Here is a 22,377-nt window from a genome sequence, read left to right as displayed (position 1 = left end):
GACCCATCTTATCATTTAGCGATTTTATGACTCAGACAGTTTTTCATTTTAAGAGATTTATTAAACGTAACGCCGCATTAGTTTTGTTCCCTTTGTTCTGTTTATGGTGATGACACTGAAATATAGCGCACTAACAATAGAGGAATCAATTGGGGGGAGAAAAAAAGATAATCGCGACTTAAATGGCATTTCATCCAAAGAGCATTTTTGTCGCTCAGTCTGAGTGTCTGCAGACCATTTACAAATGCATTTTAATTCTTATATTAATCTCATAACCGATACATGTCTAGTATTTCCTAACAACCTTGAGTGCTCAAGGTCTTCTACTGAGTTTTGGCTCTGAGTGCTTTTCAGTGTTCTCATGACCTTTAAAGGACTTTGAAAACCCTCTGTTTTGATTTCATCGCAACTTACGTGATTGAACGGTTTGATTTTGTCAGATGCAGCGCACCCCTCCTCAGACAGGCTGAACCATTTGGATTGATAGCTCATGGATAGCTGTACCGGGTCAGGAGCTGACAGATACATGTGTTGTATTGCACACTCTGTAAGAATGGTCACTATAGCCGTACATCACACAGGCTTAACTGCACATGCGGGACAAACCTCCTCGTATCCAAAACTGAACTTGGCCCTGGTTTCGTAACCCCCATCGACTTACCCCTGGAGATCCTACCTGGAAACCTTGGACGGTGATGCGAACCGTATCCCCTACCTTTGCCCTGGTAGGGGTTATCGAAAGCTTGGGACCTTTAGGAGCCGCTATGGAGGGAAACAAGAGAAAACACACTGTTAGTTTTTTTGTTGCTCAACATTACCAGCACACTATTAACAGACTAAAGTCATGGCGTTTGACTTGGAGGTCAACTTGGAGATTCTCAGTTTCCTTCATTGAAATTGCTGAGGAGTATTTATTTCCCAAGAGGGACAAGGACCTAAATTGGGTAGACACTCATTACTGAAGAAGAAACAGAGCGTGCAAGGCAAACGGTGGAGGAAGTAAGATAAGAGACACTTAGAGAACTAATTCCCTTGTCTTGTGTGGACCGAATCTCCCAGATGGGTTTAATTTGGTCTCAGAGAATGGCTGGGATGTGATGAAGGAAGGGAAGGTTAAAACATCATATTTTGACCTTCTCAGACACAGAGGATTTCTCTTGTGTACTCAGGGGAAAGATAAGAAAGTGATTTTGTACATGTTTGGAAAGTGAGACCACAAGTTTCTCAAGCGAAACTTCTTTTATTTGGCAGTACGAGCAGGGTGCTTTTAGCGGCGGAGTCTGAGTGCGAGAAAGCCTCCGACTGGTCCCGTGTTAAGTGGTTCTGCATCGTTTACTATGATTACCAGCATCCGCGTAGCCCTGAGAACCATAAAACAAGTTTTGTGAGCCATATGTTTGCACTAGCACACATCCAGCACGGAGCTTAGGAAATGAAGATTGGACTTGAAATTGTTCAAAAGTGCATCCCACTGTGGTCTTTTTTCAACCCTCATTATGGCTAATGCTACGCTTTGACTCCTACAACACATACAGATAATCCAACTACTGAGAACTATGTGAAACAATGGCTAATCATGCTTTTAGCTATCAATCAAGCCACAGAGTGTCCAGCAGAAGCTAATGAGGCATCAGGCCAGTCTTAGTCAGTTTAATGATTACCCCCCGGTGCTGCTTAATGGATTATGATTTCCGCTCTCACATTTGTAATGGGTCCTATGAATGTGTATTTCACACATAAATCAAGTTATGGCAGGACACTACACCGAATGCACAGAAATCCTCTTTCGCCAGCTTTCTTATTATGGAAATGATTGGGGTTATTAGCGGCCAGGCTTTGCAAAGCGCAGAAAGAGATGTGAAATGCAATACAGAAGAGAGATTAAGAGCTTGTCAAGGCATGAATCATGACTCAATGACTCCATCGATTTTCCCTAAGAAAACAGTTGAAAAACAAAAGGAGACCATTGATAGGGCCTGTGTTCTGACAGAGCAATGGGCACTCGAAGGCTGACCCTGCCTTTTCCGTATCAAGTGGATGAATTAACGGATCAATACCGTGGATTGCCTAACCTAAGCCCTAACCACCGCAGCTGACAAAAAAATTCACTGAGCTGTGACATTTTCCTACCTGTGGTGCCAGGTAACTGTTATGCCAAAAAGGGTAAAATTGCACCTGTTAAAAAGCATTTTGAACAGAATTAGTTTGAGAAAGCCTTATAAAAAGCTTGCTGTTGAATGAAGGTGATGGCCAGATGTCTGGGACACACTCCAGGAGGACCATTTTGTGACCCATGTCATCACCTTTGATTACAGCTGCAAGTGCCGCAACTAAAGAGCCACAGAGGCGTTGACTTTTCAGGCTTCACTAAAGGAGACAACTAAAGAGACTCAAAGTTTGGTCCTCATAACATTATAATGCATCCACTTCTTTCTTCAACTCGGAAGTAAGTCTATGGGTGGGACTTCCGGTTCATTGTCCGCTATAGGGGAATAAGGAGTAGAACAACAGCGTGCAGTAAACTGTAAACCTGTTTGCACTACACACCAGTGTGCTGATATTTAAGATAATTCTTTAAAATAACATAAGACACACTAATTTGCAATATCAAGCAGCAAAAAGGGCTGTTTTGTACAGATAAAAATAGCTGGATGTGGATGAGACAGAACCATGACCCATAAAATGTGCAAATGGTGTCCAAATTCCGTTTTTATAGGGGAAAATATAGTGGATAGTATGAAAACATTTAAAGGGATAGTTCACCCAAAAATTTTAATTCTGGCATTAATTAGTCACTCACATATCGTTCCAAACCTGCAAGACTTTTGTTAATCCTCGGAACACAAATTAAAATATTTTTGATTAAATCCAAGAGCTTTCCAACCCTGTATAGAAAGCAACACACGTTCAAGGGCCAAAAAGTTAGTAAGGATATTGTTTTGTGCGCAAAGAAAACAAAAATAATGACTTTATTCAACAATTTCTTCTCTTCCGTGCGGTACTCTCGTTGTGGTACTCTCGAGAACATGCATCGAAGACTAAAACAGAAGAGACAAAATTGTCGAATAAAATGTTTGTTTTCTTTGCAGACAAAAAGTATTTTTGTAGCTTCATAATATAATGGTTAAACCACTGATGTCACATTGACTGTTTTAATGATGCCCTTACTACCTTTCTGGACTTTGAATGTGACCCTGATGTCTATGCAGGGTCAGAAATCTCTTGGATTTCATCAAAAATATCTTATTTTGTGTTTCGAATATGAATGAGGGTCTTTTTGAATTAGGGAATTTTCTTTCTTTCTTTCTCTTTCTTTTTGTGAACTAACCATTTAACTTAACAACTTAACAACTGATGATTTTCGTCTTTATGCACAATTAAATATCCAAATCAGCTAGACCAGCATAAACCAGCCTGAAAAGCCAGAAAAAACAAAAAAAAAAACAAGCTAGTTTATTTATCAGCTAACACTGTCCAACCATGTTAATTGGTGACTCTGGGCTCAACGTAATTTACCCAACGTTCTTACCAGATTCTACCATTAGGTTTACTTATGATTGTTGATACAAATGTTTTTCCAGGACCAACAGGATGTTTGTTATCCCTATTCAATTATGTCATATCTAAGCCTGGCTTTCTTCTTGGACTTGTTTGACCAAAACTTGCCAACTTCTCTCCTGCTTCTTATGGTCCAGTGAACTTACAAGCCACTAAAACCCTCGTCAGAAAATTAAGGTTGTTTGATTGCGCGCAGATTCATTCACACTCCCACACACAGCCCACAACAAACATCTGCGTACTTATTATCAGTCTATTGGGTAGAGGAACTTGGCGTGCAGGCATAGATCATCTCTAGCCTCTGGATGTGAGAATATAACTCATTCCCCTTCTGTGTTTTTGCTGAATCAGTAGCACCTTCACCCATGCAAATCCTTACTGCTGAGCCTGGCTCAGCTTTAATTATGGAGAGGCACTGACTGAATCACTGCATATTTGGATATGACTGACAGACAGCCAAGTCAGGGCAACAAGCCCAGCCGTGATGCTCTGAGGTGAGGACAGCGTTCTGAGAACACCGCCTCCGTGGACCAACCGCATCCATTTAGAGCGCAGCGCAGTCTCGTCTCATGAATATTCAGTGAATGTAATACAAATTTGAGTCGCTGTCAAGATGTTTCTGTCTCATGTGAAAATATTAAAAACTGTGAAAGATTTATGACTCGTGAATGCTTCTATGACTTGCGTTTCATTTTCGGTCTGAGTACAGGTTAGTGGATCACCTGTACTGGAAGTGTTATGATAGTAACTGGAATAAAACCTCCTACTAGTGCAAATGCATACATTATATATTCCAGTCTTATTTCCTAAAGTAATGGTTGCTGAAATAAATTACATTTTCAGTTCTTTTAAACAGCAATTATATTTCACTGTTACTGTATTTTAAAAAATGGTTTAATTCTGACTTCAAAAATGACTGTTTGGCACATGCTAAGCAAAGAAAAAAGGAAACAAATACAAAAACGTTCACGCATATGCATGCATCTCTTCACATAGGAGCTCACTGTTGTCACTTGGGGTTGTGCCAAGCTAAAGCCAAGTTTGTTAATGCTTTGAATTCTAAGTGAGATCCAATTAAAAACAACAACTGCACATTGTTGGATTCTTTGTATTTGTATTCTCTGGGTAAGAACAAAGAGAAGCTGAAAACGTGCTCTCTATCTTTTTTTTCTTAAGGAACATAGATGCAGTAATTTATGGATTGAATTGTTGCACAGACAAGGCCTTGTTAAAATATGAAAGTGGAAAGTTAGCAAGGCTTTTCTAGGCCTACACTCTAGTGAATTTACTTCTCTCTCACTACACTGAAAGCAATGACACAACACCCTGCTTTCTGATGCAAACGTTCCTTCTCTCAAGACACATAAAAACGGCTTTGATGCTGACACAGTCACTTGTTAAATTTGCACAGAATTTTTTGAAGGAAATATAATGAAAATGTGGCTTATATAATACAGTTGTAAGGCCTACAATTGCATAATGCAGTGAATTCAAATGCAGGGTATGTACTTTACAAATAAAAGTGATTATTTTATTTGGAACTCGATGGATGCAAACCAAAATAAAAGCTTATTCGAAACTAATGAATAAATCTGGCATGAGTGCAAAAACTGCTTCACCTTACATAACACTAGTTTAAAAAAAAAAAAAAAAAGATTCAAAATGGTAAAACCAATTTTAGAAAACAAACAGTTCTGTCTCTAAATACTGATTTATCTAACTGCAATATATATATATATATATATATAGTTAAAGGTGACATACCACGAAAATTTGAATTTTGGGTCTCTGGTGCATCAACCAACTTACTGCTAACTGTTCTGTCGTTGGCTGCACAGACAAGCACACAACACTATTTAGAATCCCAGCCTCAGAGGAGCAGTGAATTTATTGATTTATTTACTGTATATTACGCTGCTGCTACACAGATCTAATATAAATATGCACGTTCTTTCCCAGATGTTTACCCTTACAGACATAACCAATTGTTTTTGTAACTCATGTGTTTTTAACATAAACCTGTGTGTATTTGACAGTTTAAGTGCAATAAGATATGAAAGAGATATTAGTTTAGTTCTCACATGCCGTGTGACAGCCGCATTCTGTGCGTGTGCTTTGGATTTGTGCACTCAGAAAACCATATATGTGACCAGTCATAAGTCACACGGGTATATTTGTATAAATATATTTGTATATTTGTAGCAATAGTCAACGATACATTGTATGGGTCACAATTACCGATTTTTCTTTTATGCCAAAAATCATAAGAATATTAAGTAAAGATCATGGTCCATTCAGACATTTTCTACCATAAATATATCAAAACTTAATTTTTGATTAGTAATATGCATTGCTAAGATCTCCATTTGGACAACTTTAAAAGAGAATTTCTTAATATTTAGATTTTTTTCCACCTTCAGATTCCATGTTTTCAAATAGTTGTAAATCAGCCAAATGTCCTATTCTAACAAACCATACATCAATGGAAAGCTTATTTATTTAAATCTCAATTGTGACCCTTATGATTGATTTTGTGGTCCAGGGTCACATATTTTCATATTTAAATGAATACGCTTTATATATATATTTTTAAGTTTAAACTAATATGTTTTGAAACGCATGATTTTAGCGCGACAGACACGATAATCACAACCAAACATGTTTTTTGACAGAATATCTGAGCTATGAGCTATAAAGGCACAGCCCTGTTCTGGAAAAGGGGGCGGGGAGCAGCTGCTCATTTGCATTTAAAGAGACGAAAAAACAATGTGTTTCTGCTTCCACTCAAAACAGGCATTTTCAAAATATATATAAGATATAATAAATGATCTGTGGGGTATTTTAAGCCAAAACTTTACAGATACATTCTGGGGACACCTGAGATATTATATATATATATATATATATATATATATATTATATATATATATATTAACGTAGTTATAAAAAAATATAAATCACAAGTTATGATGTTGTTCTGCAACTTTAAACAATTTAACACCACTATCCATTACACCCTTTTAAAAAAGCATGTTCTTCTTCATCTTGACTGGCTTTGGGATATGTCACACAGTATATAGTTTTATATTTCTCTATGTATCATTATTGTGTAAATTACATAAAGCTGCCCTGCCAACTGAGAGCTGTGCAGATTTATCTACTCTAGTGGAAACAGTAAAGCAAAATCTCTCCCAGCTGACGCATTTCTGTCATGGCACAATATGTGTTATTCACTAAGGGATGCGTCTTTGTCATTTACCACGAACCAATTCCTCACGCACTGCATCCCATGATTCATTTTGGTATATAGTGGCTATACGTGATCAAACTTTACTCTGCCGTCTTTCTCTCCTGTGGTTGTAATAATTATTTCATAAACACCAGGGAAGCATGTTTGAGCAAAATAAACTCACATCTCTCTCTCATGCTAAGAGGTAAACGTTTGCAAAAGAAGCAAGATACTCTTGCGATAGGATTGCGAGTTCTGTCAGAGCAGCCATGAAACGCACAGGGGGAGATCATGCTGGAATAAGACGCGAATGAAGCGAGAATAAGCAAGAGAGAAAAATATTGAATGGAAGCCACATCAACTTCTAGACCGTCCTCTCTTTCTTCGTCTTATCGCTGTTTTTTGTCCTTTCCCCCGCCTTCGTCTCTTTCTGCACTGCTCCTGCACCACTAAGTGAGAGAAATGTCTCTGTTTATCTTGTCTTGCGTCTCATCACTTGCCTCTTTCTGAGGGCTGATAGCAGAGACTACAAGTGAGTGCTGCCTTTGAAGTGATAATGGGATCGTCAGGCCATCTTTGTTGTAGCTTTAAAAGCAAAAAAGCCTCTCATCCATGAAAATACAAAGGTATGGCAGTATCCTATTCTTTGTTGCGCCACGACTTTCATTACTTATAAACAAGTCAACACAACTGGCCAATTTCACTGACACACATATGAAACGCAACAAGCATATATTTAGCATCTTAATTAGCAGATGGAAGATTTTTTATGATTATCGACGGGTTGCGGCAGTGAGATCCAGCAACAATGCTGTCTTCCGGGTGCACTGTGAAATTCCCTTTATGCTTGATTTCTTTAATGCAGGTTGACTTTTTCAATAACGTGGTTAAGTTAACTCAATCTACTGCGTGGACAGCTCAATGAATTGGCCTGTCAGTCACCGGGAGATTTTGCATTCTGCATTAGTAACTGCAATCTGCCTGCCTGTAACGCAATTAAGCACAAATAGAAACCAGTGTTGGTCTCACTGCATCTGTCAGACGGGGATGTAAAAGGATTCACCCGTGATCAGACGTGGGGAGGTGAATAACTAGGTTGAAGGTCAAAAACAAAGCTTTCACATTGATCTCCGCATCCTGCCGAATCAATGTTAAAGCTGACAAAAGCAAGACTCACCTAGTATGACCTCAGTCTGCATAGGCATGGAGAGAGCCGGGTGCGTGACCTCGCAGCTAAACAGGGCGTCGTTGTCCAACTGTGGATTCAGAGTCCAGGTGAGCTTGGCCTGAACCAGCACAGACCCGTCGCTTTGGGGGATCTGCGTGTTGCTGAAGTAGTACAGGGGGTCAGTGCTCTGAACCCAGCGTGGGAACTCTCGGCTGACCACTGTTTCTGGGATGGTCTCTGTGGCAGGGCTGGGCTCTTGGCCGGGCTGTCTGGCCATGTAGCTCCGCCCAGGGCTCTCTGTGTAGAGACGGCCGGGCCTGCCATCCGGACCCAACAGAGATAGAGACTTTCTCAGCTTAGTGTCGTCCAGATCCCTGCTGATCAGAGGTCTGGCTCCACGCACGCCAGCGGAGCCGCCGCCCTCGTAACTCACGGTGGGTGAAACGTAGGAGATTACTTCTATCAACTCTCCATCCCGCTTGAAATATACCTGGAAAGAGAGATGGAAAGTTAATGATTTTGCACTTCAATCAGACTAAAACAATGATTTCATTTTTTTAAAACGTCAGGTAAGCCCTTTAGTCTGATTGTCAGTTGGACTAAAAATGGACTGCCTCCTACCAGCCTATAAAAAATATCTGAATGAATGAATGAGTGAATGAATAAATGTATGTGGGATGGAAACAGACTCCAGCCTGACAAGAGTGTAACTTTACTTTAAAGGCTTGCGCATTCAACTGTTTGTGAAATGGAGCTTTGTGCCCTTGTATTCTACCTCTCTCATTCGGCGCAAATTCAAATATTCAATAATATTTTCATATGATGTATCTAAATGCTAAACTATTATGTATTATGTAAATTATAGGCTTTGCACTTCAGTCACGTTCCAACGGTGACAGAATGAGGCGGGCGCGCTGATGTTTGGTTCACTGTATTTTATTTTGTTAAAGTAACACTACCAAAGTTAGCAATGCTGGAAGCCTGTAACTTGTTTTGTGCACTGTAAAAAACAATTTGTTGAGTCAACTTAAAATAATTTGTAACCTGGCTGCCTTTAAATTTTAAGTTCAGTCAACTCAAAAAAAGTTTATTCAACTTGAAATGTTAAATTATACTAAGTGACAACTTAGATATTTGAGTTGAATCAACTTAATATTTTAAGGCAGCAGGGTTACTTACCCATCTGTTAAGTTTAGCAAACACAAATATCTAAGTTGTTACTTAGTACAACTTAACATTTCAAGTTGAATAAACTTATTTTAGTTGACTGAACTTAAAATTTTAAGGCAGCAGGGTAACAAATTATTTTAAGCTGACTCAACAAATTGTGTTTTTTATTTTTTACAGTGTGGGTGTGTGCGCCAGCATGATTACTTAAACTGTTTCCTTATTCCAGCAAAATCAACTTAAAACACTGTCATTTATTGTTTTATTAATAATGCATCACTGTAAAAGGTCTTTTGTAAAATAAAGGAAACAAATCGAATGTTGCTTTCTGCCATTTTAGTTTCCTTTCTGTCACAAAAATAAACTGAAACTCAGCATATATGTGACCCTGGACCACAAAACCAGTCTTAAGTCGCTGGGGTATATTTGCAGCAACAATACATTGTATGGGTCAAAATCATTGATTTTTCTTTTATGCCAAAAATCATTAGGATATTAAGTAAAGACCATGTTCCATGAAAATATTTTGTAAAATTCCTACTGTAAATGTATCAAAACTTAATTTTTGATTAGTAATATGCATTAAGAACTTTATTTGAACAACTTTAAAGGTGATTTTCTCAGTATTTTGATTTTTTTGCACCCTCCGATTTTCAAATATTTCGGTTGTATCTCTGCCAAATATTGTCCTATCCTAACTAGGGTTGCAAAATTCCGGGAATTTTCAAGACTGGAAACTTTCCATGGGAATTAACGGGAATATATGGGAATTAACGGGAATTAATGGGAATATATGGGAATTAATGGGAATTATTGGGAATAAACTGGGAATTTGCAAAATTGCAGGAACTGGGAATGTAAATGTAGATGAGAAGAAAAACTTGCAGCATAATCTTGGATAAAACAACCAGGTTTAATGCAATTTTAGTTTAATTTCTGACCTACACACTGCTCAGTCACATGCACACTGCTTACTGCAGGGCTGTTAAGGCCACACACCCTACATCCACTGTACATTCCTCTATAACATGCACAGATCAAACTATCAAAATATATTATGGTTAGTGTTCATGTAAATTACATAAATATTACAAAAATATATATGTTTAAAACTCCCTTGTGCTGTGTGTAAGCTACTGTGCAACTAAATTATGCCATTGTTAAAACAAATACACTGGCTGAGCAAACATTTAGGTGAGATAATAATAATTTAAAAAACAGTCTAAAAACGACCCTCCCCCACACAGTCCCCCTAGTAGTCACCTAAGGGGGGAATTCCCCCCCATTTTCTCTGAAGGCACAGTGGCTGCATTTGAGCCCAAGGGCTACATCTAAATTTTGATATTACTTATGTAAAGTAAGTAAGTTTAGGTAAGTTTAACTAGCAAAAACCAAAATGTTTATACAGTATATTTCATGTCCCAGTGTTTATACAGTAGCTGGCCAGTAAATCAGATATGAACAATCTAAGCTAGTTAGCATTATTTCATTTACTATTTAGGAAGTATCATGTGCTAGCTAGCTTAAGTTGCAGTGCTATTCCTTATACCTTCTGCTAGCCAGTTTCATACAGAAGTACAGAACTGGTCAAAAGTTTGGACACATTCCTATTTTTAATGTTTTCTGAACATCTCTTATGATTTCTTATGTACATCAAGCCTTCATTTATTTTTCAGCAAAAATACAGAACAAAACAGTAATATTGTGAAGTATTACAATTTAAAATAATGGTTTTCTGTTTTAATATACTTTAAAATATAATGTATTGCTATGAAAAAAGCTGAATTTACTACAGTCTTCACTGTAACATTGATGTAATCCTTCAGAAATCATTCTGAAATGCTGATTTATCAATTTTGGAAACAGCTGTGCTGCTTAATATTTTTTTTTAATTCCCTTTTCTTACAGGATTCTTTAATGAAAAAGAACAGCATTTATTTAAAATATAAATCCTTTTTTAACAGTACAGTACTGTTCAAAAGTTTGGGGTCAGTATGTTTTTTTTTCAATACTTTTATTAAACAAGGATGTGTTCAGTTAATAAAAAGTAATAGTAAAGACATATTGTTAGAAAAGATTTCAGTTTTGAATAAATTATGTTCTTTTTAAGTTAAATCCAGGAAAAAAGCATCACAGATTCCAAAAAAATCAAAAAATGTCATTTTTAAAATTTGTATTAGTTTGCATGCATGTCAGCTTATAATCAAACAAAATGTTGAAATTTATATTTGTTTATGATACAGCTTCTCTAAATTTCCCCAAATTTCCCATAAATTCCCATAAATTCCCGTAAATTTCTGTTAAATTTCCAAATTGGAATATTTCCAAAATTCCCCGGACAAAGTTTCCATGGAAAGTTTCCGGAAATTTACCGGAAATTTTCTGCCCCTTTGCAACCCTAATCCTAACAAACCATACATCAATGGAAAGCTTATTTATTCAGCTTTCAGATTATTTATAAATCTCAATTTTGAAAAATTGACACTTATGTTTTGTGGTCCAGGGTCACATGTAGGCCAAGTTACATGTTGCACTATTTTTACCCTTGTTTATCTGTTAACTAAATCAAATATATTTTAAGTATTTATTGCTTGTATGTATATATATACTGCAGATTTTATATATATATATATATATATATATATATATATATATATATATATATAGAATTTGATATAATATTTAATATTTTGACATTTAGTGGGAAAAAATTGCAATTTGTACTACAGTCTGCTCAAAATAAATGAAAAGAAACTTAGCATAGTAGATTTGTTGTTTTTTTCCTTTTGTACCGAAATCATATCAAACCGTGACCCCCGAAACGAGGTACGTACCGAACCGTGACATCTGTGCACCAGAAAATATGCCACTAAAATAGGCTGTAAATAAATAAATAGCAGTTTTATTTAAAAATATATGTATATATATATATATATATATATATATATATATATATATATATATATATATATATATTTTAAAAAAAAACTACCAACCAAACAACAAAATATGAATGTGGGATGGAAACAGACTAAAATATGCTGGAAATAAATAGATACATACATAAACCAAAAATGAATTAATGATTTGCAATTTTATAAACCCAGAACCTACCAACCAACAAAATAAATACATAAATGTGGGATGGAAACAGACTCCTACCAGCTACTAAAATATGTTTATAAAATTTTTTAAATTAAAATTAAAACAAACAAACAACAGAAAAAAAATGTGTGAGGAAAGAAAGTCCAACCAGTCCTTAAGTATGCTGGTATAAATAAATAAATAAATAAATAAACAACATTATTTATTTGTTATACAACAAACAAACAACAAAATAAATAAATAAATGTGGGATGGAAACTCTAACCAGCCCCTAAAGTATGCTGGTATTGCATAAATAAGTAAATAGCATTTTATTAAACAAACAAACAAACAACCAAAACAGAACCACACAAACAAGCAACTAAAATAAATAAATAAATAAATGTGGGATGGAAACAGACTCCAACCAGCCCCTAAAATGTGCTGGCAACACATATACAAATAATAATAACAATAATAATAAATTAATTCATTTTTATTTACAAACGTGTGTACTGAATACTAAAATTGCATTTGTAATAGTTTGACTACTTCTGCCCGTTGCATCAAAAGAAACATGCGCCTGCTTGAAAATGCTAAATCAAATAACTTTTTTGATGTTTAAATATATTCTCAAAACTCCCTCAAATGACTGTCAATTGGATATGCAGGCAGATTCTGAAAGCATTTTGCAGATTACTCATCTCCAGCATGAAAACCAGCATCATTTGGCATAAAAAGGTATGAGAATTTTTTTAAAAGAAAGTGGACACAATAGTCAACATCTGCCGCAATCAAAGTAAATAGTGAAATTACCTAAACAGAAGTACCTGGGACAATGCAAAGCATCATTCAGCCCACAGCACCGGTGAATGGCAAATATACGTGACACAGTTTCTGCTTTGTGTTTGTGTTCCACTCGCGCGTCGCTGTAACAGCCTCTCTCCACTACAGTGCATTTGGGTATTAAGATTCCCGGCTGGTAAATCACTTGACAGGGAATTAAGTTCCCACTTCAACACACAACCTCCAGATATGTGTATTAAATTCAGTAGGCCTAATGCCTGTAGCATTAATGTTTGCACAGTGCTCTGCTTGTACCCCTTGTACTCTCAATCCCTCCTTTCCTTTTCCTACCCCCCACTGCTCCACAAGAAGGAATAAGAGCGGTTTTGCGTAAAGCACCGTATGCTATATATATATATATATATATATATATATATATATATATATATATATATATTCTGCTTGTCCATTCCAGGACCTTTGGACACTTTAAATTCCGTTTGCAAAAGATCAAAGTTTCATTGCATTACAAAAGACCTTTCCTTGCACTCTAGCCCTTTTTTGCCCTTTCGTCATGTGTGTCAGTGGCTTTGTCTGGCTTTGATTTAATCTCACCATTTATGCCCCTGCACTCTATTGGGTAAATAAACATAATGTAACATGGGTGAATTAAGCTCACGTCCTTGAGAACTCTTGTTTCCTGCTAGCAATGTCACAAGAATTCAGAGAGAGACGCAGAGAGAGAGGCTTGTAAGGGACAGCGCTATTTCCCTGCATGCAAGGTCTGTTTTTGTGGCTAATGTGCTCTAAAGTACACACTTTATCTTGGCTGCTGAGAGGGGTTAACAGTGTATACCACACTGTGGCTTTTACTTGCATTATCTGACTATTTGCGCCTGAAGCCACAGGGAAGAGCAGACAAAAGCAGATGCGTAGTAGAACCCTCATGCTAATAGCTAAGGCTCCAGACAGCAGCTAATGCCTAATATTAGTGGCTTGTGTGAGATAACAAAACAATGCCTTGACTACGGAGCCATTTAGAAAGGACAATGCAATAACTCATGCTACGGCTGAATAGAACTGCAAAGTATTGAGCATCTATAGGCCTCGGTTTTACTTAGTCAAACAAAGTCACACGAGGGAGTTTGCCGAGCATGCGTACTGTAGCATCAACGCCACGGTTTATCACATACACGCTTGCCATGTAAACACACTATATCAAGGTTGCATAAACCCCCCAGGGGGACTGGCAATGTAAGAAGTGTACAGTAAGTTTTTTTTGGATAAAACATTCATTGAAATAATAAACGCCACAATTTTTTTCCCTCTAAGGTTTTTGCCCAATCAGAGCAGTAGTTATATACTCTAATAAAAGGGAATATATACTGGGATCAGTAAAAATTGTTATGTCTTTTATTCTCATTAAATTTATTTTATCTAACATACAGAAAAAAACGTAATATTATTGCAATTTAAAATAACAGTTTTCTATGTTAATATACTTTAAAATAGGGCTGGGCGATACGGGCAAAAAATTACAATTATCTGTAAATTTTTGTTCTGAAAGTGAACTACTCCTTTAATATTAAAGAAGTTTAATAAAAAGTTTAAAAGAACAGTATTCAAAATAGTTTCAAAGTCTTTTGATCATTTTTCTTTTAGCAATTTAACACATTCTTGCTGAACAAAAGTATTAATTTCTTTCAAATAAAAAAAAAAAAAAAAAAAACACTCAGCCTAAGCTTTTAAATAGTAGTGTTGATTGTTACTAAAGATTTATATTTTAAAGAAATGCTGTTCTTTATAAGGTTTTATTTATCAAAGAATCCTGAATAATGTATCACAGGTTCCAAAACAAACAAACAAACAAAAAAAAAGAAATATTAAATATTAACTGTTTACAACATTGATAATAAATCAGCATATTAGAATGATTTCTGAAGGATCATGTAGCACTGAAGACTGGAGTAATGATGCTGAAAATTTAGCTTTGCATCACAGGAATAAATTGTATTTTAAAGTATACCAAAATAGAAAACCACTATTTTAAGTTGCAATAGTATTTCACAATATTGGTGTTTTTTCAGTTTTTTTTTTTTTTTTTTAATCAAAAATGTATTTTTAAAAATGTGTTTAAATGTATTTTATATTTTTTAAATTGTATTTTATATATATATATATATATATATATATATATGTGTGTGTGTGTGTGTGTGTGTGTGTGTGTGTATATATATATATATATATATATATATATACACACAGTCATGTGAAAAAGTTAGGACACCCTATTGAATTCCATGGTTTTCTGTATCAGGACATCATTTAAAAAAAAAAAAAAAAAAAACAGGTGCTTGGCTGGTCTTATTTTGAAAATAAAACCTCAGATGAACAACAACACATGACAAATTGCACTGTGTCATTATTCACTGAACAAAAATAAAACCAAAATAGAAAAGCCATGTGTGACAAAGTTAGGACACCCTTAGTGTTAACATTGGAATTAAGAGGGTAAATAACAGTCAAGCACTGATAATTAAATACCTTTGATTAACTGATCATCAGCAAGTCTGAGCGCCTCTATAAAAGCATAAGCTTTGGCAGTTTGCTGGTCTGGAGCCTTCAGGTGTGTGTTAACAAAATGCTAAGGAGGTAAGACATCAGCAATCATCTTAGAGAAGCAATTGTTGCTGCCATCAATCTGAGAAGAGTAATACGGCCATTTCCAAACAATTTGAAGTTTATTCACAAGTGGAAGACATTTAAAACAGACAACTCTCCTTCCAGGAGTGGATGTCCCAGAAAATTCAGCCTAAGATCAGACCATGTAAAGCTCAGAGAAATGGCAGACAACCCAAGAACTACACCTCAGACTCTACAGGCCTCAGTTAACATGTTAAATTATAAAGTTCATGACAATGGCATTAGAAAAATATGGGACGAAAATGTCATGTTTGGAAGGCTTGGCAGAAGAAAGCTTCATTGCAGCATTGCAGCACAGTTCAGGTCTGCAAAGTTCTGCATCTGAACAAAACACAAGTCTTCTAGAATAATGTCCTTTGAACAGACGAAACCAAAGTGGAGATGTTTGGCCATAAAGCACAGCACCAAGTTTGGTGAAAACCTAAAAAGCATATCAGCACAAACACCTCATACCAAAAGACAAACATGCTGGAGGAGGGCTGATCATTTTGGGCTTGTTTTGTAGCCACAGGACCTGAGCACCTCAGTCATTGAGTTGGCCATGAACTCCTCTGTATATCAAAGCATTCTAGAGTCAAATGCAAGGGCATGTGTCCGACATCTAAAGTTGGGCCAAAATTGGGTCATGCAACAGGACAATGATCCCAAGCACACCAGCAAATCTACAACAGAATGGATGAAAAGAAAAGAATCAAGGTGTTGCAACAGCCCAGTCCATGTCTAGAGCTCATCCTGGCTCAAATGCTGTGGTGAGAGCTGTGCATAAGCAAATGCCCACAAACCTCAATAAACTGGAGCAACGCTGAAAAGAAGAGTGGTCCAAATTCCTCCAGAACGATGTGAGAGACTGATAAAGTCACACAGAAAATGAATGCTTCAAGTTATTGCTAAAAGTGGATCTACAGGCAACTGACTCATAGGGTGTCCTAACATTGTCACACACGGCCTTTCCATATTGGCTTTATTATTGTTAAATAAATAATGACACAGTGTGATATGACATGTGATGATGTTTACCTGAGGATTTATTTTCTAAATTTTAAGACCTGCCAAGGACCAGATAATTTTTTATTATGTCCCGATACAGAAAACCATGAAATTCAATAGGGTGTCCTAACTTTTTTTTTACATGACTGTATATATATATATATATATATATATATATACATATATGTGTGTGTGTGTGTGTGTGTATATATATATATATATATATATATATATATATATATATGTATAAATAAATACAATTTTAAAAATATAAAAAAAAAAATATGAAATACATTTAAACAATTAACTTAAAAAATAAATTTAAACAAGTAATGAAAAAAATATAAATATTTTCATTAAATATTAAATATTTTAAAGTAATTTAAACAATTAATTTAAATAATATATAAATATATTTTTTAAATAATCTGTTTTAAAATGTATTACTATATATTTTTTCACAGAATATACATTACAGTCCAAAAGTTACCGCCTCGTGTTCACCAAGGTTCCCTATTTGATCCAAAAATATATTGAAAATTGTACTAGTGTGAAACCTTGCAACTTTTTCTATTTTACACTGTAAAATGTGATTTAGCAGCCATGTCTTCATATTCATCTTTATCTTCATCTATGTGTGTGTGTGTATATATATATATCTATATATATAGAAACACACACACAAACGACAAAACATTATTGATTAGCTAAATAAATGTTTAAGCTGACAAGCAGAATTCACAACAAAATGTCACTTATACCCAAATGTTTCAGTTTGCAAAGCATAAAAATGTACACGTAAACAAAAATGTGAGCCTTGGTTTATCATACGACAGTAAAAAAAAAAAAAAAAGTTTAGCCGAACTATTAATTTCTATTAATTCTATCTTGGGTTGATGAATGCTATAGAGTGCCTTCTCTCTGGTTAACGTGCTACATGCAGTACCTGCATGTCACCAGCATGTGGAGCTATAAATCCTCTGCCGCAATCTGGGTTAGATCTGAGAGAGAGAGGTAGTCTGCCTCTGCAAATAGTGCACAGAACTCCTATTCATAGCCATGCTAATCACCAAGGTAACGGTCACACAACATGCTCAACTCATTCCCAGCCCCGTTCTTTGCAAACACTCTCTTCAATTATTCATACTGTAATACAGCTACTTGAATTTAGTCCTGTTTGAACAGAATTCAGTTTTTGTGTGTTGTGGATGTCATACTTGAGATTTTACTTTAACACAGTCTGAACATATACGCTCCCACCAATACATGTCAACATGCGCAAAAGTTTTGTTTAAAAAAATTGCATAAACACAATTCCACAATGTCCAGTTGGGATGTTATAAGTAACTACCGTACATTACGGTAAGCGCCATTAATCATTTCAGCAGAGCATTGCTTATTACTGGTAATGTCTTATCACACAATGAGCAGGAAAAGGCCATTGTTTCTTTTCACAGGGGATAATCAATTGTCCCTATATTAATTTCTCTCTAATGTGCCTTCAATAATTGCCTTGTATCTACAGCCGTAGTCACAATGCTCATTTCCGTCGATACAAATTAGATACCAGACATGTTTGACGCGCTCTTGATGGGCTACCCTTTGATTGGTTGTTGTCTGGGGAAAAGCAGAGTTTCTAAAGTCCTTTTTAGGGAGATGCCGGGCTGTCACACGTCTAACTCCCACGCATCCTGAAATAGTTCCGCATGAACACAGCACTCGTGTCTTACGCCTTAGTAAGAGAGTAATTACACAGCAGCCAATGTAGAGTCTATCCAAGCAGGATATATTGCACAATAATACAGTAAGTGCTGAAATAAGCCAAAATAGCATGTAGTTCAGTGCCCTTGAAGTGTTTTGGCAGTTCTTAGATGCACAGCTTCACAAAGGAAAGGAAAAAAGCCCCCTTAGTTTCAGGTCTTGAATGCACAGATTTTCCAACACGCTTTGCACAATGGATGCGCGCAAAAAAAGCATGCATGTGCGTGCACCTCTGTGGATTTAAATGAGCGCAGCAAACAAACAGCGATGTAATTCCGCGTCCTCGCCAGAGCACAATGCTTCACGGCGCCAGCGGAGCGGTTTGCCCGTGAATGGACGCTAATGAAAGCACCTGCATGCAGCTTATTGCCAAGCACACTATTTTGAGTGGAAAGCTCATTTAGAGATTTGACAATAGTGCCTGTTCCTTTTCTACTTCCTAAAATTGTCATATTTAATCACTGGAGTGTCAAAGAGATGATGGCCTTACTTCTGCTGTTACAATGTACGAGTGAGAGCCGAATGGACTTAATGACAGATAATATGAGGGATGATTATCTAGCCCTCTTTCAATCAGCACCAGATTGTGCAGCCTGGCCCATCAGCTGATGGACTGCTGTTTTCGAATGATGCTCTTCTTGGTGTTTAAAGACAGGAAACATCCCTTGAGGCTCTTTGGCCATGTGAGGAGACTCCCGAACAAAATGCACAAAGAATGCTTTTGACAAATGGGACTAAAATTACGTACATTCACATGAGTCACATCAGTGGCCTACACTGAAACACAAATTTATACAACAACAACAAAAATTAAACAAAAAACAACAGCAAAGCAAAACAAAACAAAAAACTACACAAAAAGCAAAAGCAAAGTGAAACCAAACAAACAAAAACAAAGAGAAACAAAACAAAAAAACAAAAGCAAAGCAAAACAAACAAAAAAAAAACCTAAAAAGCAAAGTGAAAAACAAAAAGCAAAACAAAAAACTACACAAAAAGCAAAAGCAAAGTAAAACCAAACAAAACGAAACAAAAAAAACTAAAAAGCAAAGTGAAACAAAACAAAAAGCAAAGCAAAACAAAAAACTACACAAAAAGCAAAAGCAAAGGGAAACCAAACAAAATGAAAACAAACTTAAAAAAAAAAAAAAGAAAAAGCAAAGAGAAACAAAACAAAAAGCAAAGCAAAGCAAAACAACACAAGAAGCAAAGCGAAACAAAAGTAAAACGACAGAACAAAAGCAAAGCGAAACAAAACAAAAAAGCAAAGTGAAACAAAACAAAGCAAGGAAAAAAACAAAAGCAAAGCAAAGCAAAACAAAGCAAACCAAAGCAAAAGCAAAGCAAAGCAAAACAAAGCAAACCAAAGCAAAAGCAAAGCAAGGTAAAACTAAAGCGAAGCGAAACAAAACAAAAAACAAAAGCAAAGTGAAACAAAACAAAAAATAAAAGCAAAGCAAAATGAAACAAAACAAAAGCAAAGCAAAGCAAAACAGAAAAGCAAAGTGAAACATAGCAAAGCAAAACAAACAAAAACCAGCAAAGCAAAACAAAACAAAAGCCAGGCAAACAGAAACAAAACAAAAGCAAACAGAAACAAAACAAAGCAGAGCAAAACAAAAAACAAAAGCTAAACAACACAAAGCAAAACAACAAAGCAAAAACTAAACAAAAAAGCAAAGTGAAACAAGGCAAAGTGAAACAAAAAACAAAAGCAAACAGAAACTAAACAAAAGCAAGCAAACAGAATCAAAACAAAAAGGAAAGCAAACAAAAGCAAAGCAAAGCAATCCCTCAATCAGTGAGTGACACTGGGAATGCATAAATTCATTCCATTCTCAAATCAGACTGGTTTGCTTGCTTGTTTTGTATTATTTTTTTGTCATTTGTGGAACTTACATGTTTGTGTTTTTATGTAACGGATTCGGAATAACACCAGAGTGAGCAAATAATGACAGAATTTCACATTTGGGTGTACTACCCCTTTAAATTCAACATCCAAATCTGCCGGAAGAATTTTGTCAGCCTGAAGAAAGACAAAATTGTCTGAAAAGAGCTGAACGATGACAAAATAAAGACAGCCTTTTCCAAAAGCGGCAAGATGATGAACATTCCTGGTGCTCAGCTCACTGTGGGAATGATACAATGTTTTGAACTGCAAGCTATGCACGCTGGCTGTTAAATTGATTTCAAAAGGGTGTTAAACTGCAAAGCCATGGCATTGATTTGACTTACTAAAGATTGTTTAAAAAAAAAAAAAAAAAAAGGAGAGCGAACGCATGAAAAAGAAAATAGAAAATGTTTCAGATGATTTAGAAAAAAAAGTGCCATAAGGCAGTGACACCAGAAAAGCCCAAATGAGATGAATCATAAGACAGTAAAGGAGAAAGGCATCTGAAGTTGCAGAAGAAAAATTCAGTCCAATGCTACAGCCCTGGAGCACAGCAGTATCTGTTGAGAATAACATTATTTTATTTGTAGACTTATTGAAGCAAGAGGCAAATAAGTGAATAAACGTCCTGGAACACAAGATAAATATTAGGTTTGGTTTGGGTTTAGTAACTACTGTTACTGTTACTGTTTGGTAAGATCTAAACAACTAAATGTTAAAAGAAAGAAAGATTTAATAATATCTAGGTCTAGGTGTCTCCAGACTTCCAGAGTAAGTAACCAAGTGTTACACTATGTGTTTGTTTGTTTACTCATTTAGTTTTGTTATTGTTGTTGTTTTTACAGTACAGTAGATTACAAGGTGACTTTGACATCATTGTTCTCCCATAATGGGGCAGCTTCAGGTCCGGAGATACCAAATTATTTCCTGAAGACAATTAATTTCAAAACATTGTTTTGCAGTGCTTCTAAGGTTTGAACGTAGAACAGAGGCAAGAATCCACATGAGATGCAATATAATTTGGCAAAACATTTTTACCCATCTAGCTTTTGTCCCATCGAGACCCAGATTCTGAATGAATTTTACAGCCTTATCAAAATGCATAAAACTACTCCTCCTCTTCTCTATTTCCAAACCATGTATTTAATTACCACACGATACTATATACTTAATTAACTTAATTAAGTGCAATCCTGTATGGTGCAACCTTCAAATGCTTTTGTTTTGATGAGACATAAATTTATAATAATCCTGTTTTCATAGCCCAAATGACTATTAACATTAATGAAAGACAGCAAAAAAATATTCTCTCATTCAATTTTACACAAGCAAACCTATACATACACTACCATTCAAATGTTTATTTTTTTAATCTCCTAAATAAATCAATCATTTCATTCAGCAAGGATGAATGAAATGATTATACTGATCAAATGTTACAGTAAAAACATTTACCACTGTTACAAAAGATTTATGAATTAATTTATTAAACATCTATTAAAAACATATGACAGTTTACACATAAACATTATCGCTGATTTAAAAAAAAGTTTCTCGTGCATCAAATCAGCATATTATGCTGATTTTGAATGCTTTCTGAAGGATCTATGGAAGCCCGTTTCCGCCACTGAATAAAAAATGTAAAAAAGGTTATTGCGACTTATCTCACAATTCTGACTTTTTTTCTTAGAATCGCATGATACAAACTCGCAACTCTGAGAAATAAAGGCGTAATTGCGTGATATAAACTCAGAATTGCGAGTTATAAAGTCAGAATTCCAAGATATAAACTCGCAATTCTGAGAAATGAAGGCATAATTCCGTGACATAAACTCGGAATTGCGAGTTATAAAGTAAAAAATCAGAGATATAAACTTGCCTTAATTTCTCAGAATTGCGAGTTTATATCTCGGAATTCTGACTTTATAACTCGCAATTCCGAGTTTATATCACTCGACATTGCGAGTTATAAAGTCAGAATTCCGAGAGTTATAAAGTAAAAAATCAGAGATATAAACTTGCCTTAATTTCTCAGAATTGCGA

At 35.7% G+C, this 22,377-nt stretch overlaps 1 protein-coding gene across 2 annotated transcripts in view; it reads right to left on the bottom strand.

Moving 5' to 3' along the window:
• igsf21a (immunoglobin superfamily, member 21a) overlaps nucleotides 1-22,377 on the bottom strand; it is a 290,573-nt gene that overhangs the window by 18,782 nt on the left and 249,414 nt on the right. The window contains exons 6-7 of one of the 2 annotated variants that reach the window (XM_051122271.1): nucleotides 7,965-8,445; nucleotides 662-762 (exon numbers count right to left, since the gene is read on the bottom strand). In XM_051122271.1, coding sequence (XP_050978228.1) covers nucleotides 662-762; nucleotides 7,965-8,445 — 582 coding nt within the window. The remainder of the gene's footprint in view (nucleotides 1-661; nucleotides 763-7,964; nucleotides 8,446-22,377) is intronic. The other variant, XM_051122272.1, reaches the window with a different exon arrangement.

This window comes from Labeo rohita, chromosome 11 (genome assembly GCF_022985175.1).
Source record: "Labeo rohita strain BAU-BD-2019 chromosome 11, IGBB_LRoh.1.0, whole genome shotgun sequence".
Taxonomy (NCBI): domain Eukaryota; kingdom Metazoa; phylum Chordata; class Actinopteri; order Cypriniformes; family Cyprinidae; genus Labeo; species Labeo rohita.
Note: the sequence above shows the minus strand (reverse complement) of the source record. Positions and strands in the feature narration are given on the sequence as shown.